This window comes from Strigops habroptila, chromosome 6, assembly GCF_004027225.2.
Source record: "Strigops habroptila isolate Jane chromosome 6, bStrHab1.2.pri, whole genome shotgun sequence".
NCBI lineage: Eukaryota > Metazoa > Chordata > Aves > Psittaciformes > Psittacidae > Strigops > Strigops habroptila.
In genome coordinates, this window is record NC_044282.2 from 29,064,880 (window position 1) to 29,085,518 (window position 20,639).

Consider the following 20,639-nt stretch of genomic DNA (forward strand, 5'->3'; position numbering starts at 1 on the left):
TGCCTTCACCCCTGGGCATCTCCTGGATCATAGAATCATAGAATCAACTAGGTTGGAAAAGACCTTTATCAAGCCCAGCCAGGACTGCCAAGACCACCACTAAACCATATCACTGAGGGCCTCATCTACATGGTTTTTGAACACTTCCAGGGACAGTGATTCTACCCCTTCCCTGGGCAGCCTGTTCCAGTGCCTGATCACCCTCTCTGTGCAGAAATTTTTCCTAATATCCAACCTAAACCTGCCCTGGCGCACCTTGAGGCTATTTCCTCTTGTCCTGTCATTTGTTACTTGGGAGAAGAGACCGACCCCCCCCCTCACTACAACCTCCTTTCAGGTAGTTGTAGAGACTGATAAGGTCCCGCCTGAGCCTTCTCTTCTCCAGACTAAACACCCCCAGTTCCCTCAACCGTTCCTCATCACACTTGTGCTCCAGACCCTTCACCAACTCTGCTGCCTTTCTCTGGACCCGCTCCAGCACCTCAATGTCTCTCTTGCAGTGAAGGGCCCAGAACTGAACGCAGGATTCCAGGTGCGGCCTGACCAGTGCCAAGTACGGGCGATGATCACTGCCCTGGCCCTGCTGGCTACGATTCTGCACTTGACGCCTGCTCCGATCACACACACCCGCCCAGAAGCCGCCAGGGCACCGCCTCGCACCCTGCCGGCCCGGCCGGGGCGGGGCGGGGCGGGGCGGGGCGGGGCGGGGCGGGAGCTCTGGCTCCCCACACGGCCCGGCCCGGCTCCCGGCGCCGCCGGAGCATCACGGGAACGATGCACCTCCTCTTCACGTCCCCCCAGCAGCGTCTCAACCAATCAGCAGCCGGCATGTAGCCTATCACCAATGGGCTGTGGTTGTCCCTCGGCCGCCGCCTACGCTCTACCAATCAGCCGCCGCGCGCCGTGGCGGGTAGCCAATGGCGGATGAGGAGGTCCCGCCTCCTCCTCCGCGCCGTTGCTGGGGCAGCCGCTGTCAATAGCCCCCGCGCGCCGCGGCGGCCCCTTTAAGCGTAGCGTGGCAACGGCCACCGAGTCCGCAGGGCAGGTACCGGCAGCGGCGCGGCGCGGCCCGGCAGGGGGGCCGCGGGCGGGGGGGGTTGTCCTGGGGCTGGGGGAGCGGGTCCGGGCCTGGGCTTGGCCTTCCGGGGGGACGCGGTACTCGATCCCGACGTGCCCTGAGGGCCGGGTCCAGCGGCTCGGCCCCGGGGCTGGCGGCTGCGCCCCCGGGCACCCAGCGGCGGGGTTCGGGCGTGGAGGAGAGGTGTTGGCCCAGCACCGGCGGGTGTCAGGCAGCAGGCTTTCCGAAAAGCGGTGTGTGCGGGGCCGCAAGTGGTCAGTGCCTTCCTCAGAAGTCGTTTGTTGTAGGGTTAAGTGATTGCACTTAAAATGTACTCTCACATGCAGTTAGTTGTTTTAAAAAGCGTTAATTAAAAATAACGTTTGATCTGTACTTTAAGAGCTTCTCGCCAGTGAAGGAGAATCACTCGCTCACACGGTGGGAGCTGGAGAGCGGCTTTTGGGAGCGGCTGAGTTGAACTACGTAAGTCCACACACAGCAGAGGCACAGGTGGGAATGTGAATGGGGGCACGGGCCTCCTTGGTGGAGGGTTTAGAAACATCATCTCTCCTCCTGGCTGCAGGACTGCCTGCATGTTACCTGTTTGGACTACCGGTTCCTCATCTCTGAGCTGGGGCTTACAGCAACCTTTTCATTTTGAGATCTGTTGATGAAAGTAACTCTGAAGTATTACTGTCAGATACGTTTAACATTGGCTTTTAAAACCAGAGAGCATTTTAATTCACCAAAAGCTGTTAAACCTAGAAGAAATGAATATAGTTAAGTCAGCAGGTGCAGAAAGCTTCCCTAATAAATACTTGCTACTCAGTAAAGCCTCATCAGTGAGTATGTTTTGATGTGATACAAGTAAATCTCTTTTCTGGAAAAACTCTGGTATTTGGATGTGAAAAATATGGGTGGAGGGAGAGGAGGAATGCAAAGTTATAGTTAGGTTAAAGTTATTCTTTGCTCTTTAATAAGTTCAGCACTTTAATAATTTGGATTGATGCTGTTGTATTTGTCTGAAGCTGCCTCTCTCTTGTGCTGTGCCTCTCTCAGAATAGGTGGAAAAACTGATTGAACCGTTAGAGGTCAGCATTTGTACTCGGAAATGTCACGTGGTGACCAGTAAAGGCATTTAGCTTCCTCTGATATCAGAAGGGTCTTAAGATTGAAAAGGGCTTGAAAAGTTTCATAAGTCTTGTATTGCAGAACTAAGCTCTGGGTGTCCTGTGAGGGAACTGGGTAATTTTCCTTTCTCTCTATTGCTTAATACCTGTAATCCAGTAGTTCAATTTCTGCCTATGTGAGTTACTTAGGAGTGATAGGGGGACAGTATTCTGTCACCACTGGTAGTGGTTTGTGTTCTCTGTTTTGTCTGTCACATCCTTTGCAGTGACCTAGAGCTTGACTGTTTTTTTGTGATAATGACCATGTTTTCAATACCAGATATGTAAGTAATAGCAATAGATAGAAGCAAAAGAATGTGAAATTCTGGAAACAAAACTATTTCTGAAGTTTGTGCAAGTCCCGGATTTACTTCGGCCGTTCTATACTGATGCATTAGGCTTCCAAAAGCATGTGTGGAGTATTTGAGAGGAGGGGCTTGGGGTTTTGGTGGTGGTGGAGCTTAGTAGACCCACTGCTAACCCACAATGTTTGACTCCTCAGCAGCTTATTAAATGTACCAGGGGAAAATAGGTATCTTTGTGGATCTTACTCACACAAGTTGAACTTCAACTTCCTTTGTAATCAGCTCATATTAGTTGGTAACAATTGAAAAGTTAATGAACCAAAGTGTTTCTTAATTAGCCAGTCCTTAGGCTAAGTGAAGTAAAACTCAAGTACCCAAGTGATTCGTTTGTTCTCAAGATAAACTGTGCATTCTTTATGTTAATCAAATTACATAATAAACGGGTGGAAAACTGAACTTGGCAAGACTTGGCAGGCGAAGGTTTCTTGTTTTGTATGGAAAATATGATACTATTACCAAGTTCTAAAACTGAAAACCGTTTGAAGATTCAGAAAATGGTTTTGGCCATTCCTCAAGGGAGTTTTTACTGGTTCACCTTTTTCAATTTGTTTTCAATCCATTGCTTTTCAAAGTACTTGCAGAACGCATCAAAAATTACTGTTCATTGATGTTGCTGTATGTCAAAATGATGCTTAGCAAAATAGTCTCAAAAGCAGGAAATATCCAGTTCTTACAATTTGTCTGTTTTAAATACACTGAATTATGAAAAGCATTCTTCGAAAAGATTATTGCCTCTTCAGCGAGCACTTGCGGGACTATAAAATAACTGATCAGCTCTAAGACAGTAAGTGAAAGTGAGTGTTCTTGTTTTATATATATAATTAGGAATCTTGATGATTGAACTTTAGGCATTTATGTTTTCCCTAAAGGCAGTCACATTTGTTTTCATTCAAATTTCTTTTCTTTTCAAGAAAAAGTCTTCATAATGATTTCTTTCTGTGCTGTGTCCTGAAGGCAGACAAAATCTGGGTGCATCTTGGCTACATCTACCCTGTTGAAGATATCTGTCCCATAGAGTAATCTCTGCCTCCACAGAGGGCTAGGTTGACGCCTCTAGATGTGGTGGTGCCTCTAACACTGACGTGCCCACTCCAGGAGTCCAGGACTCCTCTGGATGCCACATGTGGCCCTGGGGCAGCCTTGCATGCGAGTAACAGATGAGGTTGCTTGAATTCCTGCCACTTTGTTTTGTTCAGCATGTTGTTATGAGCAAAACAGGGAATACATTTCAGATGCAGAGCCAGTAATTGTTATTTTAATTAAAATCTGAACTGTCTAATCAAAGACTTAGTATTAGTTCAGATACTAACACAGTTCAAGCTGTATACAATTTCAGTGGTAAAGACACAAACTCTAGTACTAAACCTGGTGTTACGTTCACCCACCCACTTTCCCTCTGGGACTTGACTTGCTTCGATTGGGATGGCAACACCTTTACAGCCAGTCATCAACGTCCCAAATCCTTCCAAGGCAAGAAGAGGATGGTGATGGTTTCTTCTTTCTTGCCGTGGGTCCATTTGGGATCATTTTTATATGCTTATTAACACGCTGTGCACCTTGCTTTTTATGCTGTTCTATTCTGGTTTAGTTTACTCATTGACTCATGGTTCCACATTACATCTGAATTTACTACATGTGGTGTGTTTTACATATGTCGAGTACTTGTTCTCTGTTCTATGTGTCTATAAAGCTGGTTTTACCTAGCTGCCAAGACTGCATCCATTGAATGCTCCATCCCTGGCGGTGTTCAAGGCCAGGTTGGACAGAGCCTTGGGCGACATAGTTTGGTGCGAGGTGTCCCTGCCCATGGCAGGGGGTTGGAACTAGATGATCTTAAGGTCCTTTCCAACCCTTACTATTCTATGATTCTATGACCAGCACAGGTGAGATGTTACGGCTTAGGGGCCCAGTATTGTCCTGCGTGTTTGCTTTCCCACCCCTCCAGTCACCCCATGCCTGTACCCCTCTATGCTGCAGTTTTGCAAGAGTTGTAGATAGTTTGCACAGAATAACTACTTGTTATTAATGTCTGTTATAAATGTAGCATTAGATGCTAGAGAATTAAATATATTAGTTTATATTTTAGTTTGTATTTTTTGCATTCCCTGAGAGGGTCCTGTGGAGACGCAGCTGAAGCAGTCTTTGCCAGTGCACTCTCTAGAGAACAGGTTATTTCCAAAACTCTGCCTGTATTTCAGTTGGGCTTGTTGTGCTCTTCAGGGAGCAAAATAATACACATTCTGCACATATGTTTGTGAAGCCAGGACTTAGGTTGGAGCTGTTTGGGCATAGAGTTGCACCCCAGTACATTCTGATGTTCTTACATGATCTAAGCTTTGTGTTCAAGAACATGTCTGAGGGTCTTCATTACGCTTACAGACAAACAAGATAATACAGTTATGGTTAGGTGCATACTTAAGAAATACATTTAACAACTGCATTATTTTAGAAGAAAAACAGTTGTTACCTATCATTTGAATGTTCACGATAACTGATAACCTTTACATGTTTAGCAATCTGTAGGACAAGTGATCTCAGTCGTGGCTTGTGTTCTTTCTGGGCTTTGCAGTGTGATTTTAGTTTTCATCAGAATCCTTTCTGACATAAATTTTAGGCATTTATTTGCACCACTTTTTGAAAATATTTAGGTGCTTAAAACCCATTATTTTTGAAAGTTACTCCCTAAGTAAAGAAAAAACACTCTTTTCCACATAATTCAGTATTAATTTCCCAGCAGCTTCCCAGTTTAGAAACCTGTTGGGATATTTATTCCTCTAATTCCTTCTGTATAGATTATGAGGGCAAATGGATTCCAGTCACTGGAGACAGAGTTCTGCTAACAGTGAACTGGGCCAGAAAGCTTGAATTCGTAATGAAAACTGTCTTGGCGGCTGACATTTCTGATCTGCTTGGCTATGCAATTCTGCATGCACAGACAGTAGAACAGGAGGCTGAGAAGCATGCTAAGTTTATTTTATTGGGAAATAATGCAGTGAAAATTTTACAGCTCATTTACAGGTATGTGATATGCCCTGCAGTGTAGAGGAGTTTTGACTGAAAGCTGCTCAATTTTTTGTGTGTAGTTTGCTTTACCATTTAGAAATGGGCTAGGAGCTTATGTCATTCAACAGGCAGAATTACTGGGCTCTGATGCAAGTCCAATTTATTCATCCATTAGAGGCTCGATGTTTTGAAGTTGGACTGAAGGGAGATAGATGTTGAAATAAGCTTGAGCACTGTGAAGAGTGGCGAGAGAGACAAAAGACATAAAAAACCCTAATAAAAAAGACAGATATAAAAAACCTCAAAGGCTGCATTTGCATTTTCCTATAAAGTGCATGACACCAATGTGTGCACTCCTGGCAGTTCCTGAAGGCATGAAACACTAGATGTTGTAGCGTACAAGAGAGTTTTCCAGGGCAAAGACTGTGATTAGCAGTTAGGGACAGAATGTCCTCCAGATACATGGGACAACTGATTTTCAAACCCATTATTTGACATCATTGGAGTGGCAGAAATTGAGCTATGGAAGATTTAGTAAAATTCTACAAATACCGCAATTCTAGTAACGTGAATAAGTTGTTAATGCTTTTGGTTAAAAAGTTTTAAAATGTGTTTAATTTGGTTTCTTGAGTAGCATCAAACTTTCACTTGTCTTCTGTTTTGACTTCCAAATGCTGCTTTTCCCCTCTCTATAACCTGGGGGTAATTTCTTATTCTAGATTTAGCTGAGTTAATTTTCTGATTTCTCCTTCGGGGATGGAGTGCCTCAAACCTCTGAGTGTAATACTAGTGGTATTCCTAGAGTGATGTCTGTCACATGTAATATAAATAATAAGGCTAACATAGCCCAGCATGTGGCATAAGGCTATAGGAGCCTTGAGTAATTTTGCAGTTTTTTACCTTTCTTAACTAAACAGCAAAATAATTCTCACTTTTCTGTCTCTCTCTCTAAATTGTTTCAGAAAAATGCATTCGGAATGATAACTACTGCTTGCTGAACCAAACTGCAAAGATTTCATGCTTTGGAGATGAAGATGATAAACCCAAGGAGATAATCCAGCTGCTACCATTGTACAACTGAAAGATCCTTTGTGTCAAAATGAGCAGTCTTTGAGAAAATTCTGGAAAACCATTAAATCTGAGAAATGGGAGAAAGACTAAGGAGCCCAGATTCTGAACACGACAGGAAATCAGATGGAGATAAAAATAGTGACTCCTATTATTCAGATGAAGGTAGTACATCTCATTCATCTGGCCAGTCACCAACACTAACATCTACAAGCCAGGAAAAAAGAGATCACAAAACACAAACTTCAAACAGCCTTGTGCACTACCAAGGTGGGTAGAGAGCAGAAATTGCTGCTTTGTAACTGCCTCAAAGAGTTAATTATCTTTGAAAGCTGAAAGAAAAGTGGGAAACCAGCATCAGGAGAATGTACAAATAAGGTTCATGTGAATTATGCTACAGATGGCAGGTAAACTGCAACTGCTCTGTCGAAAACTGGAATTAACCTGTTCCTGCATAAGGAGGATTTTTGGTGATTTTCAGAATGATTCATGTATTTCTTAACAAGAAGCCATGGCTCTTATGCTAGCCTTTTGTTGAATCATGCTGATGCACTCTTTTTGTCTTTGACAAAAAGCTTGAGGCCAAGGACCCAGGACATGTCCTTAATCTGCGGTCTCTAAAAGAGAGACGATTGTTAAAAGTTCTCTGACAAAATACCCTAAAGATGCAACTCCCTTGCAGAAGTCTAGTTGACTAAGCTTTACAGTGTAATACTGTGTACTTTCAACAAATAAACAAAGACCACCAATGGGGTAAGAGAGAGAAAATGTGTTTCTGAAAGTTAGGTTCATGTGGAAATTCAAAAGTGTTTCCTTGAGGGTGAAATATCTCTGATTTGAGATGAAATAGCTCCACTTTGAGCTCCCTGACACACACCTCACCTACATAAGGTGCTTTCTTGATTGAGAATGTGGGGAAGTGAACATCCCTACAAAAAGAGAGAGAATGGTTATAGAGATCCTGGGCTGAAGTAGGGATGTGAAGCCTTTCTGCTGCACTTTGACTGCTTGTTCTAAATAACCGCACACATTTTCTGGTGAAGTCAGAGCATATCTTGCCTTGCTTGAGCAAGTGCTCTATTTTATTCATAAGTGCTTGATACTATCTGAATCATTTGGTCAGCTTTATGATCTAGAGTGTACCAGAAGGTCAGACCTTAAATCCTGAATTTGCCCAGGGAGCGTAACTCTTCAGATCCTTGATAGTGTTGGTGTCCTGGTGCAGTTGGTGTTTTGCCGACCTTCTCTACATTCAGAAGCAGCATCTTCCCCATAGCAGGCGTGGGTCAGCTGTCTGGGAAACAAAACCTGCAGCTTTACTGTGCTGTTTAATTTGAAGGGGGCAAGTGAATGGCTAGTTCTTTGATTGCATAGCCAGAATTGAACACAATTATTACATGAAAGTATTGTGAGTAGCATGTTGTTCTTGAAAGACACTATTCACCAATTTAACTAAATTGGTCAAAAGTGCAAACTCAGTATGGGAATTTCCTGTCTGTTCTGTCCTAAGTGTGGATAAATTCTTGAATGGGCTGGAAGTCTAGGGTTAATGGGAATTCCCTTAGTTGGTGATAGGAGTCACATCATTTCTGCAGTGCATGTATTAGATAATCTTTTCACACCTGAATGTGACAGGAGTGTTCTTTGTAAAGGAGAAAAAAACCCCAAAACCCAAACCAAACAACAGCCTAGAACCAAAATAAACCAACCTTCTTTTGTCTGACCAAGCTGTGGAAAAAATGAGCATCAAGCAGAAACTGAATGAGTATTTGTGTAAAATGTTTAGAGGGAATTATAAGAATATATTTAAAGCTGTTATTTTTGCTGTAAAGTATTCTCTGTAGAACAGAAACTGTTCTATTCTGTTGGTGAAACTATTTGGTGAGCACCAAAGGAGAGGAAGAATTTGCTTCATACACACCGTCTACATAGAGGTAACAGCACTATTGCTATATTTCACCTTTCAAGCCTAAATTATAAGCTGCAGCTGCTGCTGTGCGGTTCTGCTAAACGCTGATGTACCTTAAGGAATTATGTGCTCTCTATATATTCAGTTGTTTTAAAAGGTATTGTGGGTGGATTATAGGCTTCATTCTTTGAGTGTGGCTTGAGAGGCAAATAAGATAAAAACAAAATGTTTAGCTTTTGTCTATGGGGATAATGATAATAATAATATCAAATAGGAATGCAAGTGATACATACTAGCAGTCAAGTAAGGATACCGTGTGGAAAATAACGTGTGATACAAGAATAAATTATTCAGGGGAGAACTGAATTTTCATGGGATTTATAATTTTGCTTTGGAGGCTTTCTGCATTGAGCCTTGGAAATCTGCTGTTTTGTCTGTAAGCATGGCAGCTGGATTTGAAAATACTACTGCATTTGTCTGAGAGAATTACATCTTGCATAAGACATAACTAGCTAACGCTCAGCTAATTGGTGCCATTTTAAAAGCATTTGATAATATTGTATGCAGAAGAATATAGTATTTCTAAACATTTTAATAAACAATATCAAATATTAACAAAATACAACTGTTATTTCTGATACAATTTGCAGATGATTACTTTACAATGGTCTTGTATTGATGGCTGCAAATATTATCTCTTCTAGTAGACCACAGACATAAATACCAATTTTTTTTGTCTATCAAAAGGGGCATAAGTGTATCGTATATGTGCCTTTCATTGGCTGGTTTGAAAGCTGCAATCTCCGTTAAGTATTGTAAAATTGTTTCAGGCAGAGCTTTGTTCCGAGCAGGATGTCTGAATAGACAAACTGCATTGTCTTAGCGTAAACATGCTTTTTATTTTTCCTCTCTTAGCCACAAAGAAATTGGATCCCAAATATGCACCAAGCAAAAGAGGGACACGGTGGGGTTTCCGTTCTCAGAGCTTCACAAGGGATTCTCCTGCAAAAGATATAGATCTTGTTACAAAAAGAGTTCTTTCTGCTAGGCTGCTGAAAATCAACGAGCTCCGAAATGAACTGACTGAACTCCACATCAAACTAGATGAGCTGCAGAAAGAAAACAGGGCACTGAAGAGGCTTCAGCACAGGCAGGAGAAAGCCTTGAATAAGTTTGAAGATACAGAAAACGAAATCTCTCAGCTTCTTGCTCGGCACAACAATGAGATTAGAATATTAAGGGAGCGTCTACGGAAATCTCAAGAGAGAGAACGTGCAACCGAAAGACGGCTGAAAGATTCGGAAGATGAACTGTACAGAACAAAAACTGCCTTGCAGAAGCTGAAAAAGCTGTCTGCAGATAAGCACCTTGCTGAAAGAGATGACCTGGCAAAGAAACTAGCCTGTGCAGAGAGCAGGCTAGAGGACAGTGAAAAAAGAATTAAGGTGAGCTGAGTTTGGTTTTGTAAGAAATTCTGGAACGGGTGTTTCTTACCATCATGAGCTTCATGAATTGTGTTTTTTCACAGTTGTGGAGCAAATAGAAAATCATTCTTTTTGGTTTTTTTACACATAAGTGGCATCAAGTAAATTTCCAAGGTAACGATATAATTACATACCTGGTAGTTGTGCATTCAGATTGCTGTTTACAAATTAAGCATATTTTGTCAATGTGTACTGTGGGCTTGTGCTTTTAAGTGTTTTTATAACTAGTAGTAACATTTCAGAAATGCACGTAGCTGTAAGAAAACTCTATACAGTCTAACTTTTCTTCTTGGAGGGGAAGCATTTGTTAAAAAAATTCTGGATATTTAGGGAACTGTACACTAAAATTCTAAAAAACCTATAGATATTCTTTTTCAGTTTGGTGAACTGCATTCCTGTGGTGTTTGATTGTCCAGTACTCTGCACATCTGAGAGCTGAGCTGAACAAGATTCAGCAATTTTTTTGTACCAAAAGGAGCTTCAGAACATTTTCTGTGTATCCCTCCTGAGAATTTTGTGCAATATATTTAAATTTTGTTCAGCAAAAATGTTTACATGTTTGTAAACATGTCTAAACATGTCTACACTGTAAATGTGTAAAAAATCATCTTGTTTAAAAATAATTGTGTTAGCACTATGAAACTGTTGGTAGTTGTATACAATACTTTTTTTAGGTGAAATTATGTTGGTCATTAAAATGGTGTTGCACTTTGGTGTCTAGTAATTAAACCTAAATCATATTACAGAGATAACTGATCTGGAAATCCAAAGGATTAAGCTGGAAACTAAGCTTTCATAAAATAAATCCCAAAATACCAAGATATAAACTGCTGACTTACCCAAATCATCTCACCCCATAGTGTCACCATCTGGCATCTGTAGTTTTATGATCAGGTATTTCAGCATTTGTAGGACTGGATAATGTTAAAATTAATCATGCTCTAAAAAGTAAGGGATTTTCTTCTACATTTTTTTCCTTCTATCATCACCACAGGTTCACTTAAAACAGCTATCGCAAGATGAGGGTATGTAAATGAAATCACAATCACAGATTTGTTCCTGGTAGAAAGGTTAAAAATTATTTATCTTCTTCCTTCTAACCCTGCCCTTTCAGGGAGGTGTTCTTTTTTCTTCACCATCAGTTTGAGATTTGTCTTAGAGATCTGGAGGTCCACTGTGCCAAGAGCCTTGCAGAAAGTAGTGTATGTTCCCATTATGTCCTCAAATCACCTCTCAGTGCTCCAGAAGGATGAGCTGCAGCATCTGAAGGTGCTTTGTCTGCCTCCTCAAAGTTGGGATTAAGGATTTAAATGTATTCAGTGTTACAGTAATGCTGGAGCCAATAGCAGGATCCAAGACACTAGTTTACTGTAATTTTATTGAAGTGATATAAAATTACTCTTTTAAAGTACTTCAATTACTAAAAAAAAAAATACTATTTTGTTTTAATTGAAGGATCTGGAAAAAAATCTTGAATTAAGTGGTAGCAGTTTTCAGCGAGAGTTACAATCAAAGAAAAAAAAGATCTATGAGGCTCAAGAAATAAACAGAGTTCTCCAAGAAGAGCTTCAACAACTAAATCAGAAGCTGAAGGTAAAACGTGAAGCAATACAAGTTGCTAACCATGTTCTGGCATTTTATCTTTGGAAGAATCTGCGATCGGGTTTGAATAGTTTACCAGTGACTGCACTCTCTGATGTGTACTTAATTATATCCCACATGTGAGTTCTTTTCCTGCTTTAAATTGAAATGTTCTGTGCTCTGACCCTACAGTCTCTACATTAATCATTATTGTTAGCACTAGTTAAGAAAAACAAGATCAAGCACGTGGCCAAGCATTGAGATTAAACCACAAGATCTACTGGAAAAATAGGTTTTGAAGGCTTGAGTTTAAACCTGCAAGCATATACAGTACCTTATGTTACTAATGTACTTGCATTACAGTAGGTTTGTGTAAAGATTTATTTAATGTATTTGTGTCTTGCTAAATTTGTGCAAAGGCTTATTTGCATCCCCCCTATCCTGTTGTTGCCCAAATTCTGAATTTAAGGACTGCAAATGTTATGTTCTACATAGTCAGTTATTTTCATTAAAAAACAAGACAAGCAACATTGCTAGCATTTATTTAACTCTACAATACTGAAAATTCAGGTATGCAATCTATATGTACATTGTCTCATGTCTATGGAAGCATTGGCATTTAGTTTTATTTTCACTGCAGATATGCTGCTTTTTTTCTTTTTTTTTTTTTTTTTACCACCCCCAAATATTTTGCTTTTGCAAATTATATTTTTGCAAATATAATGACTTTTCTGGGGGAAAAGTTCTATCTGCTTGCTTATAGCATAAGCCAAGTCAGGAATGTGCTTGTTCTTCTTAAAAGATTGGATGTAACCTTGCTCTGTTTCTATTTGCAACATGTGTTTTTAATTTAATTTACAGCTTGGCTAATAACTTGTAAATGAAATGTCAGTAACTCATTGTTGCACCTACCTCTTTCATGCACAGGAAAAAGAAAGAGAACTTGAAGCAAAAAATATATATGCTAATCGTATGTTGAAGCCATCACCAAGAAAAGACATGGATATTGTACAGAGAAAGAGAGGTAACTTCTATAAAGCAAATAAAGGCAGAAAAATTAATAGCAACACTTTTAAATTAGTCTGCTAAGTTCTGTCATTCATGCCATTCAGTGCTTGACCCTACCACTGCTTGTTGAAGAATGTTTACTTTTTTGCACTGCTTTCAACACAGCACTGGTTTGAAAAAAGGGCACATTGTTTGTTTGATTCTTTGGTAACTGAAGCAGAACTAAAACCCAGAACTTCATCAAACAGCATTCTTAATACCTTCCATAGCAGATACTCCTTGGGTGAAGGAGGAGGAGGAGGGGAGATTGTTTAGTAAACTCTCTAATAGATCATAGATAATGTCTACACAACAATAATTCTAGAGGCTTTAAAAGTATGTAACTTCACTGCTATGAATATTTTTGGAGTTTGATTATTTTTTACTAATTCAAATTTACTGTCTGTCAGATGAGCATCCTTTTCTCAAGGAGTACATATGTCCCACAACATAATCTAAAAGTATCAGTGTGGTGATTTCTTCTGGTGTGTCAAGGCAGCCTCGACCCTTATGCTGCTCACATAAATATGTGTGTGTGTATATGTGTGTCTGTGTGTGTACTTAGACTATTTTTCACTGGATCAGTAGAATCTGCTTGTCAGAAGAAGCAGGAATTTATGGGACTGGTTTAAATATTTAATGCCAGCATTTCAAACAGTTTGTCTGCTGCTCATTTTATGATGGATACTCTACTATTATTCCATTTTAGGTTCAAGGGTTTTTTTAAATGTCATTCCACAGAGGTAAGTGTATGTGTTTTAAAGATGTGAGGAATTGAATTTTAATGTTACAAGTTTGCTTCTCTACGTGTAGCTTCTGTGACAAGCAGTAAAAGGAGCGAGATATTTTCTGGGGATTTTTTAAGAGGTATAAAGTATACTGTAATGCTACTGTAAAGCTACTTTATAAGTAGCTTTAAGGTGTTTTTATTATTTTTTCAGGCTAAGTTATGCATGCGATTTTTTGAAATTAGTTTTTACAGATGCTGAAAACAGCTATGTGCAACTTGTCAATATTTTCCACTTCCATTGGCTCCAATACATTACATTCTTATATGTGTGCTGCAAATCATTACAAAGGAGAAATAGGTGTATAGTGGCACAAACGATTTAATCAGTTTGTATTTTCTACAGCCAACAACCAAAATATTAAGAAGGGAGTACAGCTCACAAAAGGTGTACAGACCAGTGGATACTTCTCACCAGTAGAATTACTTCCGGAATCAGAACTTGTCCGTGGTGGCACAGTAAACAAGAAAGAAGGGATTCTTCCTAAAATAGTGAGTTCCGTTAGAATTTGAGACTTGCTCCGGATAACTCCCCCATCAGACTGAATGTTTAATCCAGAGCTTGTATTTTAGAAAACATGTGTAAATATACAAATGTAAATATATAGACAATATGATCTAGAAAGCATTCCGCTCTTTAAGAGAAGCTCTACCCTTCCAAAAATGTCATACTCCGTTTTTGTGACAGTTCATCATAATCCATGTCTTGCTGGTAACCATTAGCACTCAATTTGTTTCTTTTTCTGCCACTGTTATTTCTTTGAAGTTTTTAAAACTTCATTTTGGTTTTCCCTCCTTTTCTTCATTTCTAATACTTGTTTGAGCAATCTGTTGTAACAATGCTGTTACGACAGCCTTGTCTCTCTCTTTGCTTTGGTCTTAATTATGGCTTCTTTTGCTTTCCAGATTTATTTCACAATGCATAAATCTAACACTTCCTCTTATTGTCATAGTGCTGGTATTTCTTCTGTCGTTCTTCCAGTTTTGTGAATATGGTTGGATTCTTTTTGTTGTTGTTTTTTATTTCCCTTTTTATTATAAAATAGTACCATTAGAAGTATTGCTAATACTTCTGTGACCTCAGGCTAAAATCAAAGAGATTTGTAAGGTATTACAATTCAGAATGACACAGATTCTGTTACAAATTCTACAAATTCTGATTGCATAAGGCTAGGACTATTTGTCAGAAATAATGGTCTGATGATGGTCTTGACTGGCTTCCTGGTGGGACTGAAGTTTTTTCACGGCCGTTTCATTCATGTGTTCTCTCTTCCAAAATCCTTTCTCTAAGTATGGATGTAGTTTAATGTATGTGTTCTTCCAGCATATAGTTTGGTGTGTGAGTTACACAACCACACAATTGGTACAAGTGCAGCTCATGGAGTCCAACTACATGTCATCTTGCAAACCTCTCTAGTTCATGTGTGGCTGTTGCTTTAACGTATATTAGATCTGGGTTGCTTGTGCTTTCATCAGTTTTCTAAGTCAAGTATTTTAAATACTTGGCCACCATCTCTTTATGAAGCTTTTTCTTTTTTAATATAATAATTATAATCTTGTACTTGAAGGGAAAAAGTTGTTTTGGCTGATAGCCATGTTTTCTTTGTTCATTAAGTAGGAACTGTTTCTCAAATTTCTTAGAAGTGTATTTTAATCTAGAAGCTTATTTTGCTCTAAAATAGGCACAAGCTGCATAGTTAGTATCCAAATATTGGATCATGCTGGCTTTCTCTAGTGGATTTTACTGCTGACATTAATGTCTTTTCTGCAGGTTCCTTCCATTTAAATGTGTATATATTTTAGCTAGCTGAATTTTTCATCCAAGATTAAAACTTTCTCTTTCACTGTTTGTTAACTAATGCTCCATAACTTCAAGTACCACCGTGAAACTGTCTGAATCTACAACCCACTCACTTGAGTATAAAGATTAGATCGTGGAAATGGAGGTTTCTAATTGCTTGCTTGTTAAAAGAATAAGGTGGTGGGGTCTGGCCTTCTATTAAAGCCTGCGAAAGAGAAAACTTCTAAAGAGAACTATACTAACACAGTGATAATTTTGCTTTATGACATTGGAGCTGCAAGTTTCCTGAAAATTGGAATACAGGATAGAGTTGATTATCTATTCCTTTTGTTTCAGGTGCATAAAGCTGTGCTAGCAGTAGTAAGATTATATGGTCAAACCCCTGGTTGTCAAAGCTGGTTTGTCTTGGATGACTTGCTTGTTTTTATGTTTAGCAGTAAGAATGTGATTTTAGAATGACATGGAAGTTCATATGATTTTGCTTGTTTATTTATTTTATTGATTGTTTTTCCCCATCAGTTTCAGTTTTGCATTCATTTCTTTCAGGAAAAAGAAACTGAAGACAGAGGATGGAAGGAGCAAGCAGACCTCAACAAACAAGTCCAAGACAGGGAAACGGAAGAGAAACTGAAGTGTTTTCAGGAAATACAGGTTTTAGAGGAGAGGATTCAAAACCTTCATGATGGTAAGGAAACAGGCAGCTGAAGGCTGGAAGATACACCATAGAATACTAATCAAGTAAGGCTGCTAGTTTCTTGTGAGAAGAGAAATGATTTTGCAGAGCTCACTACAGTGGAAAATTATTTTCAGTTACATTATGCAAAGAGAATCAGAAAGAAATACGGGATGTAGAATAATGTGTGCCCTGTATTGAGCTGCAATTAAGTATGCAGCAGCAAAAAATGCTGTCCACAAAAAAGTATTGAAGCCTGAGAGATTTTGCTTCACAAAACAAGGGTGACATGGCAGGTAAATGCTGATTTTATCTCTGACTTGCTAGATGTAATGGAGGTAGGCAGTAGATTTTTACTATAGCAGAACAAATCTGCTTTCCTTAATACAGCCTGTTTTTTCAGTACATGTCTCCTTCACTTGTATCATTTGCAATTTTAGTTTCTCTTTGCACTTGTGGTTAAGTGAATCATTTAGTGTGACTATTTGAGAAATGTCTGTTATTATATTTTAATATTGCTTTTTTTTTCATTTGGTTTTCACAACATCTTAATGACTTACATTTATAAGTCTCTTAATCTAAAGTATTTTAGGTGGACTGCACCCTGTCATGTTAAAATACTCTTTCATTGGTTATAATTAATGAACAGTAACACTTACTCTAGATGACAAGGAAGAATTACAAAAATCTATAGCTGTTTTCAGAGATAAATTCTGTGAAAAATCCTCTACCTCCAGTGGCATCAGTGCACAACTTCCATATGCTATTGAAAAAATGGACATATTTAATATATTAACTGAACTGATGCTGTTACTTCTCTAAGCTTGATCTGAAGTACAATAGAAAACATGGAACTTTGTGAAAACCATCAGTCAGAAATATGAATAAAGCATCCAAAGGGGAATGCCTGTGTGGTGAAGAGACCAAATAGTCATATCCAACTTTTGGCCAAACACACGCCTGTTGTCGTGATAGAAAAATATTTTGAAGAGAGAAGTATTCGAGAAGCTTTGCTTTTTTTGTACACATAAGTATACGTAGGTTCTATCTAGAAGTTTATTACTGGTTTGCACCTTTGTCCCTTTATAGCTGTGCAAACTGACACTTGGTATTTGCACAGGCACACACTGAATTCACGTGGTGATGCACAGAACACTCATGTAAAGTTGTTTTCTGATTGCAGCAGGTGCAATATAGTTTAAATCATTCACTCCTTGAAGGTGGTAAGGACTCATCTATGACTTTGTGGCCTGAAAGCTTCACTAGAGTAGTTCTCATTGTGGGGAAAACCCCCCAAACATAGATCCCAGCACTTTGTCAGTGGTGCTGACAAAGGAAAATAAAGTGCTGTGCAAGTCAGAACTATTACAATCAGTGATGTTGATTTTCATTTTCATTCAAACCCAGGAAATGAGAAGGCAACTGGCAGAAATTAAATTCCTCTGAAAATGCGAAAATGTGGATAATGTTCTAATCCCTTTGTTAGATGACAGTAACCTTTTATATCTTAGCAGAGAACCTGGTTTGAATTTAGCTGTAATTTTTGAAGAATTTATTTTTGCTGTAGGAAAACCACATTATGTGTAGAAGAGCACATTCAAAGCTCAATGGCTTTTGCTTGCATTATTTTCAAAATAATCTTTTGAAGGCATTTTAAAGCTAAAACGTTTTCAATAATGTTTAAACATTTCCTGCAGAGTGGGAAAAGGAAGAATATGACAAAATGAAAAAAGAAAGCAGCTTTTTATTGGATAAAGAAGAGAAAACAAAGATGGAGACAGAAATCCAAGAACCTGAAGTCGAGAGAGAGAGCACTGAAATGCTGGAAGAGCGGCAGAAAAAAGAGTTCCTGCTTGCTAAAATGCAAGAAATTGATAGAGAAACTCAAAATGTAACAAACATGAAACCTGTTTCTGCAGCACCACTCATAAATACAGCAAGAAAATCTGATTTCCTGGAGAAAAAAGAAAAAACTAATCAATTCTTTGGGATTCCTGGGAAGGTTACGAATGGATTTCCTGTAGATAACAGCCAGGATGATGCCACAAGAGCAGAAGGGCAGAAACAACAAAATCCAAGGACCGTAGATTTAAGTAGTGAGTTAACATTTGGTAGTTACGTACCTTCCTTTGGGAAAGGATCAGGGAGGCCGAGCTGGCTTACTCAAAAAAGCGTCAACTTAGAAGAAAAAGTTAAGGAAAATGCAGATTTCAATAGTAAGAAAGAAAAGTCCAACTTAATGGAACAACTCTTTGGAAGCAGTGCCAGTAGCAATGTTCTTTCTAAAGGTAACGATACACCATTTGACATAGATTGGGACTCTAGTAATACTCTTCTTGCTGATAAAAAAAGTAAAGTCACAGTAAAACAAGACAATGAGCTTTTCGGTGAAGGAAGAAACCTACACAGACACCGTTTGCAACACACTACAAGAAAGCCAGGAGTTCAGACCCTTGGTTCTTTAGAAGATGAAATCGAAGACATAATCTTACAGTGATGATATTTTTATATGTTTCATATGTAAATACTGTAAAAATATTTTCATGTAATATTTATTAGGTACAGATTTTAAACATTTCAGATCTATTGTGAAGCCTTGTGAAGGAATAATTTACATAAATGGGTATATATAGAGAGGAAAGATGCACTTTGATAGAACAGCCTAACCTATATGCAGGAAATTTCTTCTAAAATATAATGTCCAAATACGGACCATGGAGATGTAGCAGTGACTCTTTTGACAGAAAAACAGGGAAGGTGTCCTGAGGGACTTTAATAGATGAGGCAGGCACTGGCTGGCCGCTTCAGTCATCCAAGAAGTGGACGCCCCAACACCCTTGCCCCAGCTTGGGGTCCAGACTGGCTATCACTTGCCTTGTGGCACTGTCTGCTTGTGCAGCTGTGGCTCAGGTTCCCAGAGGCTCGGTGGCACAGACCTGGTAGGGGTGCCACAGGAAGGGAAGGACTTGCAAAGGCTCATGCTTAGTTGGGCCCTTTGCTCTCTTTTGCATCCCTCCTGCTCCCTCTCACTGTTGTGCACTTGCTCTCTTCCCCTCTCACCCCCACACCCTTTCCCCTTGCTCAGTCTCACCCTCTGTCTCATGCCATCGCCGTCTTAAATTTTTGAGACTCACTGATGGTGTAATGGTATGTTAAGGAGAAGGGTACTTCTCACAAGGGAGCATTAGTATCTGTTGCAGAATGAGTTGACTAAGAAAGGCAGCAAGTTTTTATGTGGCAGCCCTGGCGTTTGCAGCAGCCACTAGATGGGCATCTCTGGCTAGCCAGCATAAGAAGTGTTGGGGGTTTTAAGTGTAGGCTGCTCACAGGACACTGCTTTTCCTTTGGAGCACTTCTCAGATATTTTCTTTCTCAGGCATTTGGAGAGCCTTTTAACTGTGTCAGGAGAAGGCATATGTGTAACAGCAGTGTCGCAAGATGGATAGAAGAGAGGTACCTAGCACAAAGGCTCAGGTAGAAAGAGAATGTTCTACACAGCAATCATGTTTTCTCAGAACATCAACAGAAACACGATTAACTCAGGAACAGCTGATCTCTCTTCTGCATAGGTTTTCTGTAGACCTTACTACTAAATTTGTCTAACTCTCCTCATATATTCAGATTATATTTATTATATAATGTCATTTTTGTAATTTCTGAATTTTCTATGTAAAATTCCAATCATTACTAAGTCATTTTTTAACAAAATGGTTTTATTAAATGAATTGAGTAAAATTTGTGTGTGTTTATCATCTTTACCACAAATTTCTAGCCTTTATATCATGTTATTGATTATGGGGGGGAGGAGTTGGTAGCAACATGTTATTGGTATTTATATGATTGGTATATTAGTTGGTAGCTAGCAATGATATTCACTGGATGGTGCCATGTACACAAATTAAGAAGGCAGGCAGTGAAGGGTTTAGCAGAGGCATTCCAGAATATAAGCTGAAGGTCATTCCTTCCTAGAACACAGATTTTGCAATGCCTCTGATACACTCCCTATGAGCCTGATTCAAAACATACTAAAACACAGAGAATTATTCTCATAATTTCAAGATGCTTTGAGTCAAGATTTCTCTGCACACAATGGCTCTTCTGAAAAGAAAGGCTGCTGTCTGCATCATGCAATAACTTTGTTTGCTCCCCCATTCAGAAAGAAAATTAGTGACAGATGCAGACCCAGACTGTTCTCACTAGACGCAACTCGTGTCCACTTGCTTGCGTAACAGTCACAGTTACTATATTATATGATATTATTACAGAATTACAGGTGATTTTACAGAATTTAGCTGGTTCATTTTGCTTGCAGATGGTCAGAATGTCAGGACAATGGTGACCAGCAACAGTGACTTTAACTGTCTGTTCCTCTTCCACAATGACTTCTGTGGGGAATACTGTGGTGTGAGAGGTAGAAGGCTGCAGGTAAACACTGTGGTTGTTTGTGAGTGCCCGGTTAGTTGTCTTAACTTTTTTGTCCTACTTGTGGGTGGCTGCTGCCCTTGTAGAAGGCAGCACTTTAATCCTGGAGATACTGCTGGGCAGGTTGTTTATTTTAATTCCCTGTGGTTGAGGATTCTAAGGCATGAAACAATGGTGTAGCTGCTGCGGTTATTTAGGATCATGTAGCATATGGAGGGTTGGGTTTTGTTTCTTTGCAAGCCAACCCATTAACATCTGGCAAGTTCTAACTAT

At 39.5% G+C, this 20,639-nt stretch overlaps 1 protein-coding gene across 6 annotated transcripts; it reads left to right on the forward strand.

Annotated features, from left to right (window-relative positions):
- Positions 1-834: 834 nt before the first annotated feature.
- On the forward strand, positions 835-19,675 carry LCA5 (lebercilin LCA5). 6 transcript variants are annotated; one of them, XM_030490320.1, is made up of 9 exons: positions 835-1,045; positions 1,458-1,540; positions 6,557-6,932; positions 9,487-10,016; positions 11,511-11,648; positions 12,564-12,660; positions 13,817-13,962; positions 15,818-15,956; positions 17,642-18,976. In XM_030490320.1, exons 3-9 carry the CDS (start codon positions 6,740-6,742, stop codon positions 18,439-18,441), a joined length of 2,043 nt encoding a protein of 680 aa, XP_030346180.1. In that variant the 5' UTR covers positions 835-1,045; positions 1,458-1,540; positions 6,557-6,739; the 3' UTR covers positions 18,442-18,976. The 6 variants fall into 6 exon arrangements, with proteins under 6 accessions (XP_030346180.1, XP_030346181.1, XP_030346179.1 ...); XM_030490321.1 differs by lacking the exon at positions 1,458-1,540 and adding an exon at positions 5,384-5,609; XM_030490319.1 differs by lacking the exon at positions 1,458-1,540 and having other exon boundaries at positions 17,642-19,675.
- Positions 19,676-20,639: the final 964 nt, after the last annotated feature.

What these genes read in the sequence shown, in the direction of transcription:
- LCA5 (XM_030490319.1), top strand. Translation starts at nt 6,740, where the DNA reads ATGGGAGAAAGACTAAGGAGCCCAGATTCTGAACACGACAGGAAATCA. An exon ending in ACAGTGAAAAAAGAATTAAG is followed by an intron (nt 10,017 to 11,510) that starts GTGAGCTGAGTT and finishes TTTTAATTGAAG; the next exon opens with GATCTGGAAAAAAATCTTGA. An exon ending in AAGGGATTCTTCCTAAAATA is followed by an intron (nt 13,963 to 15,817) that starts GTGAGTTCCGTT and finishes CATTTCTTTCAG; the next exon opens with GAAAAAGAAACTGAAGACAG.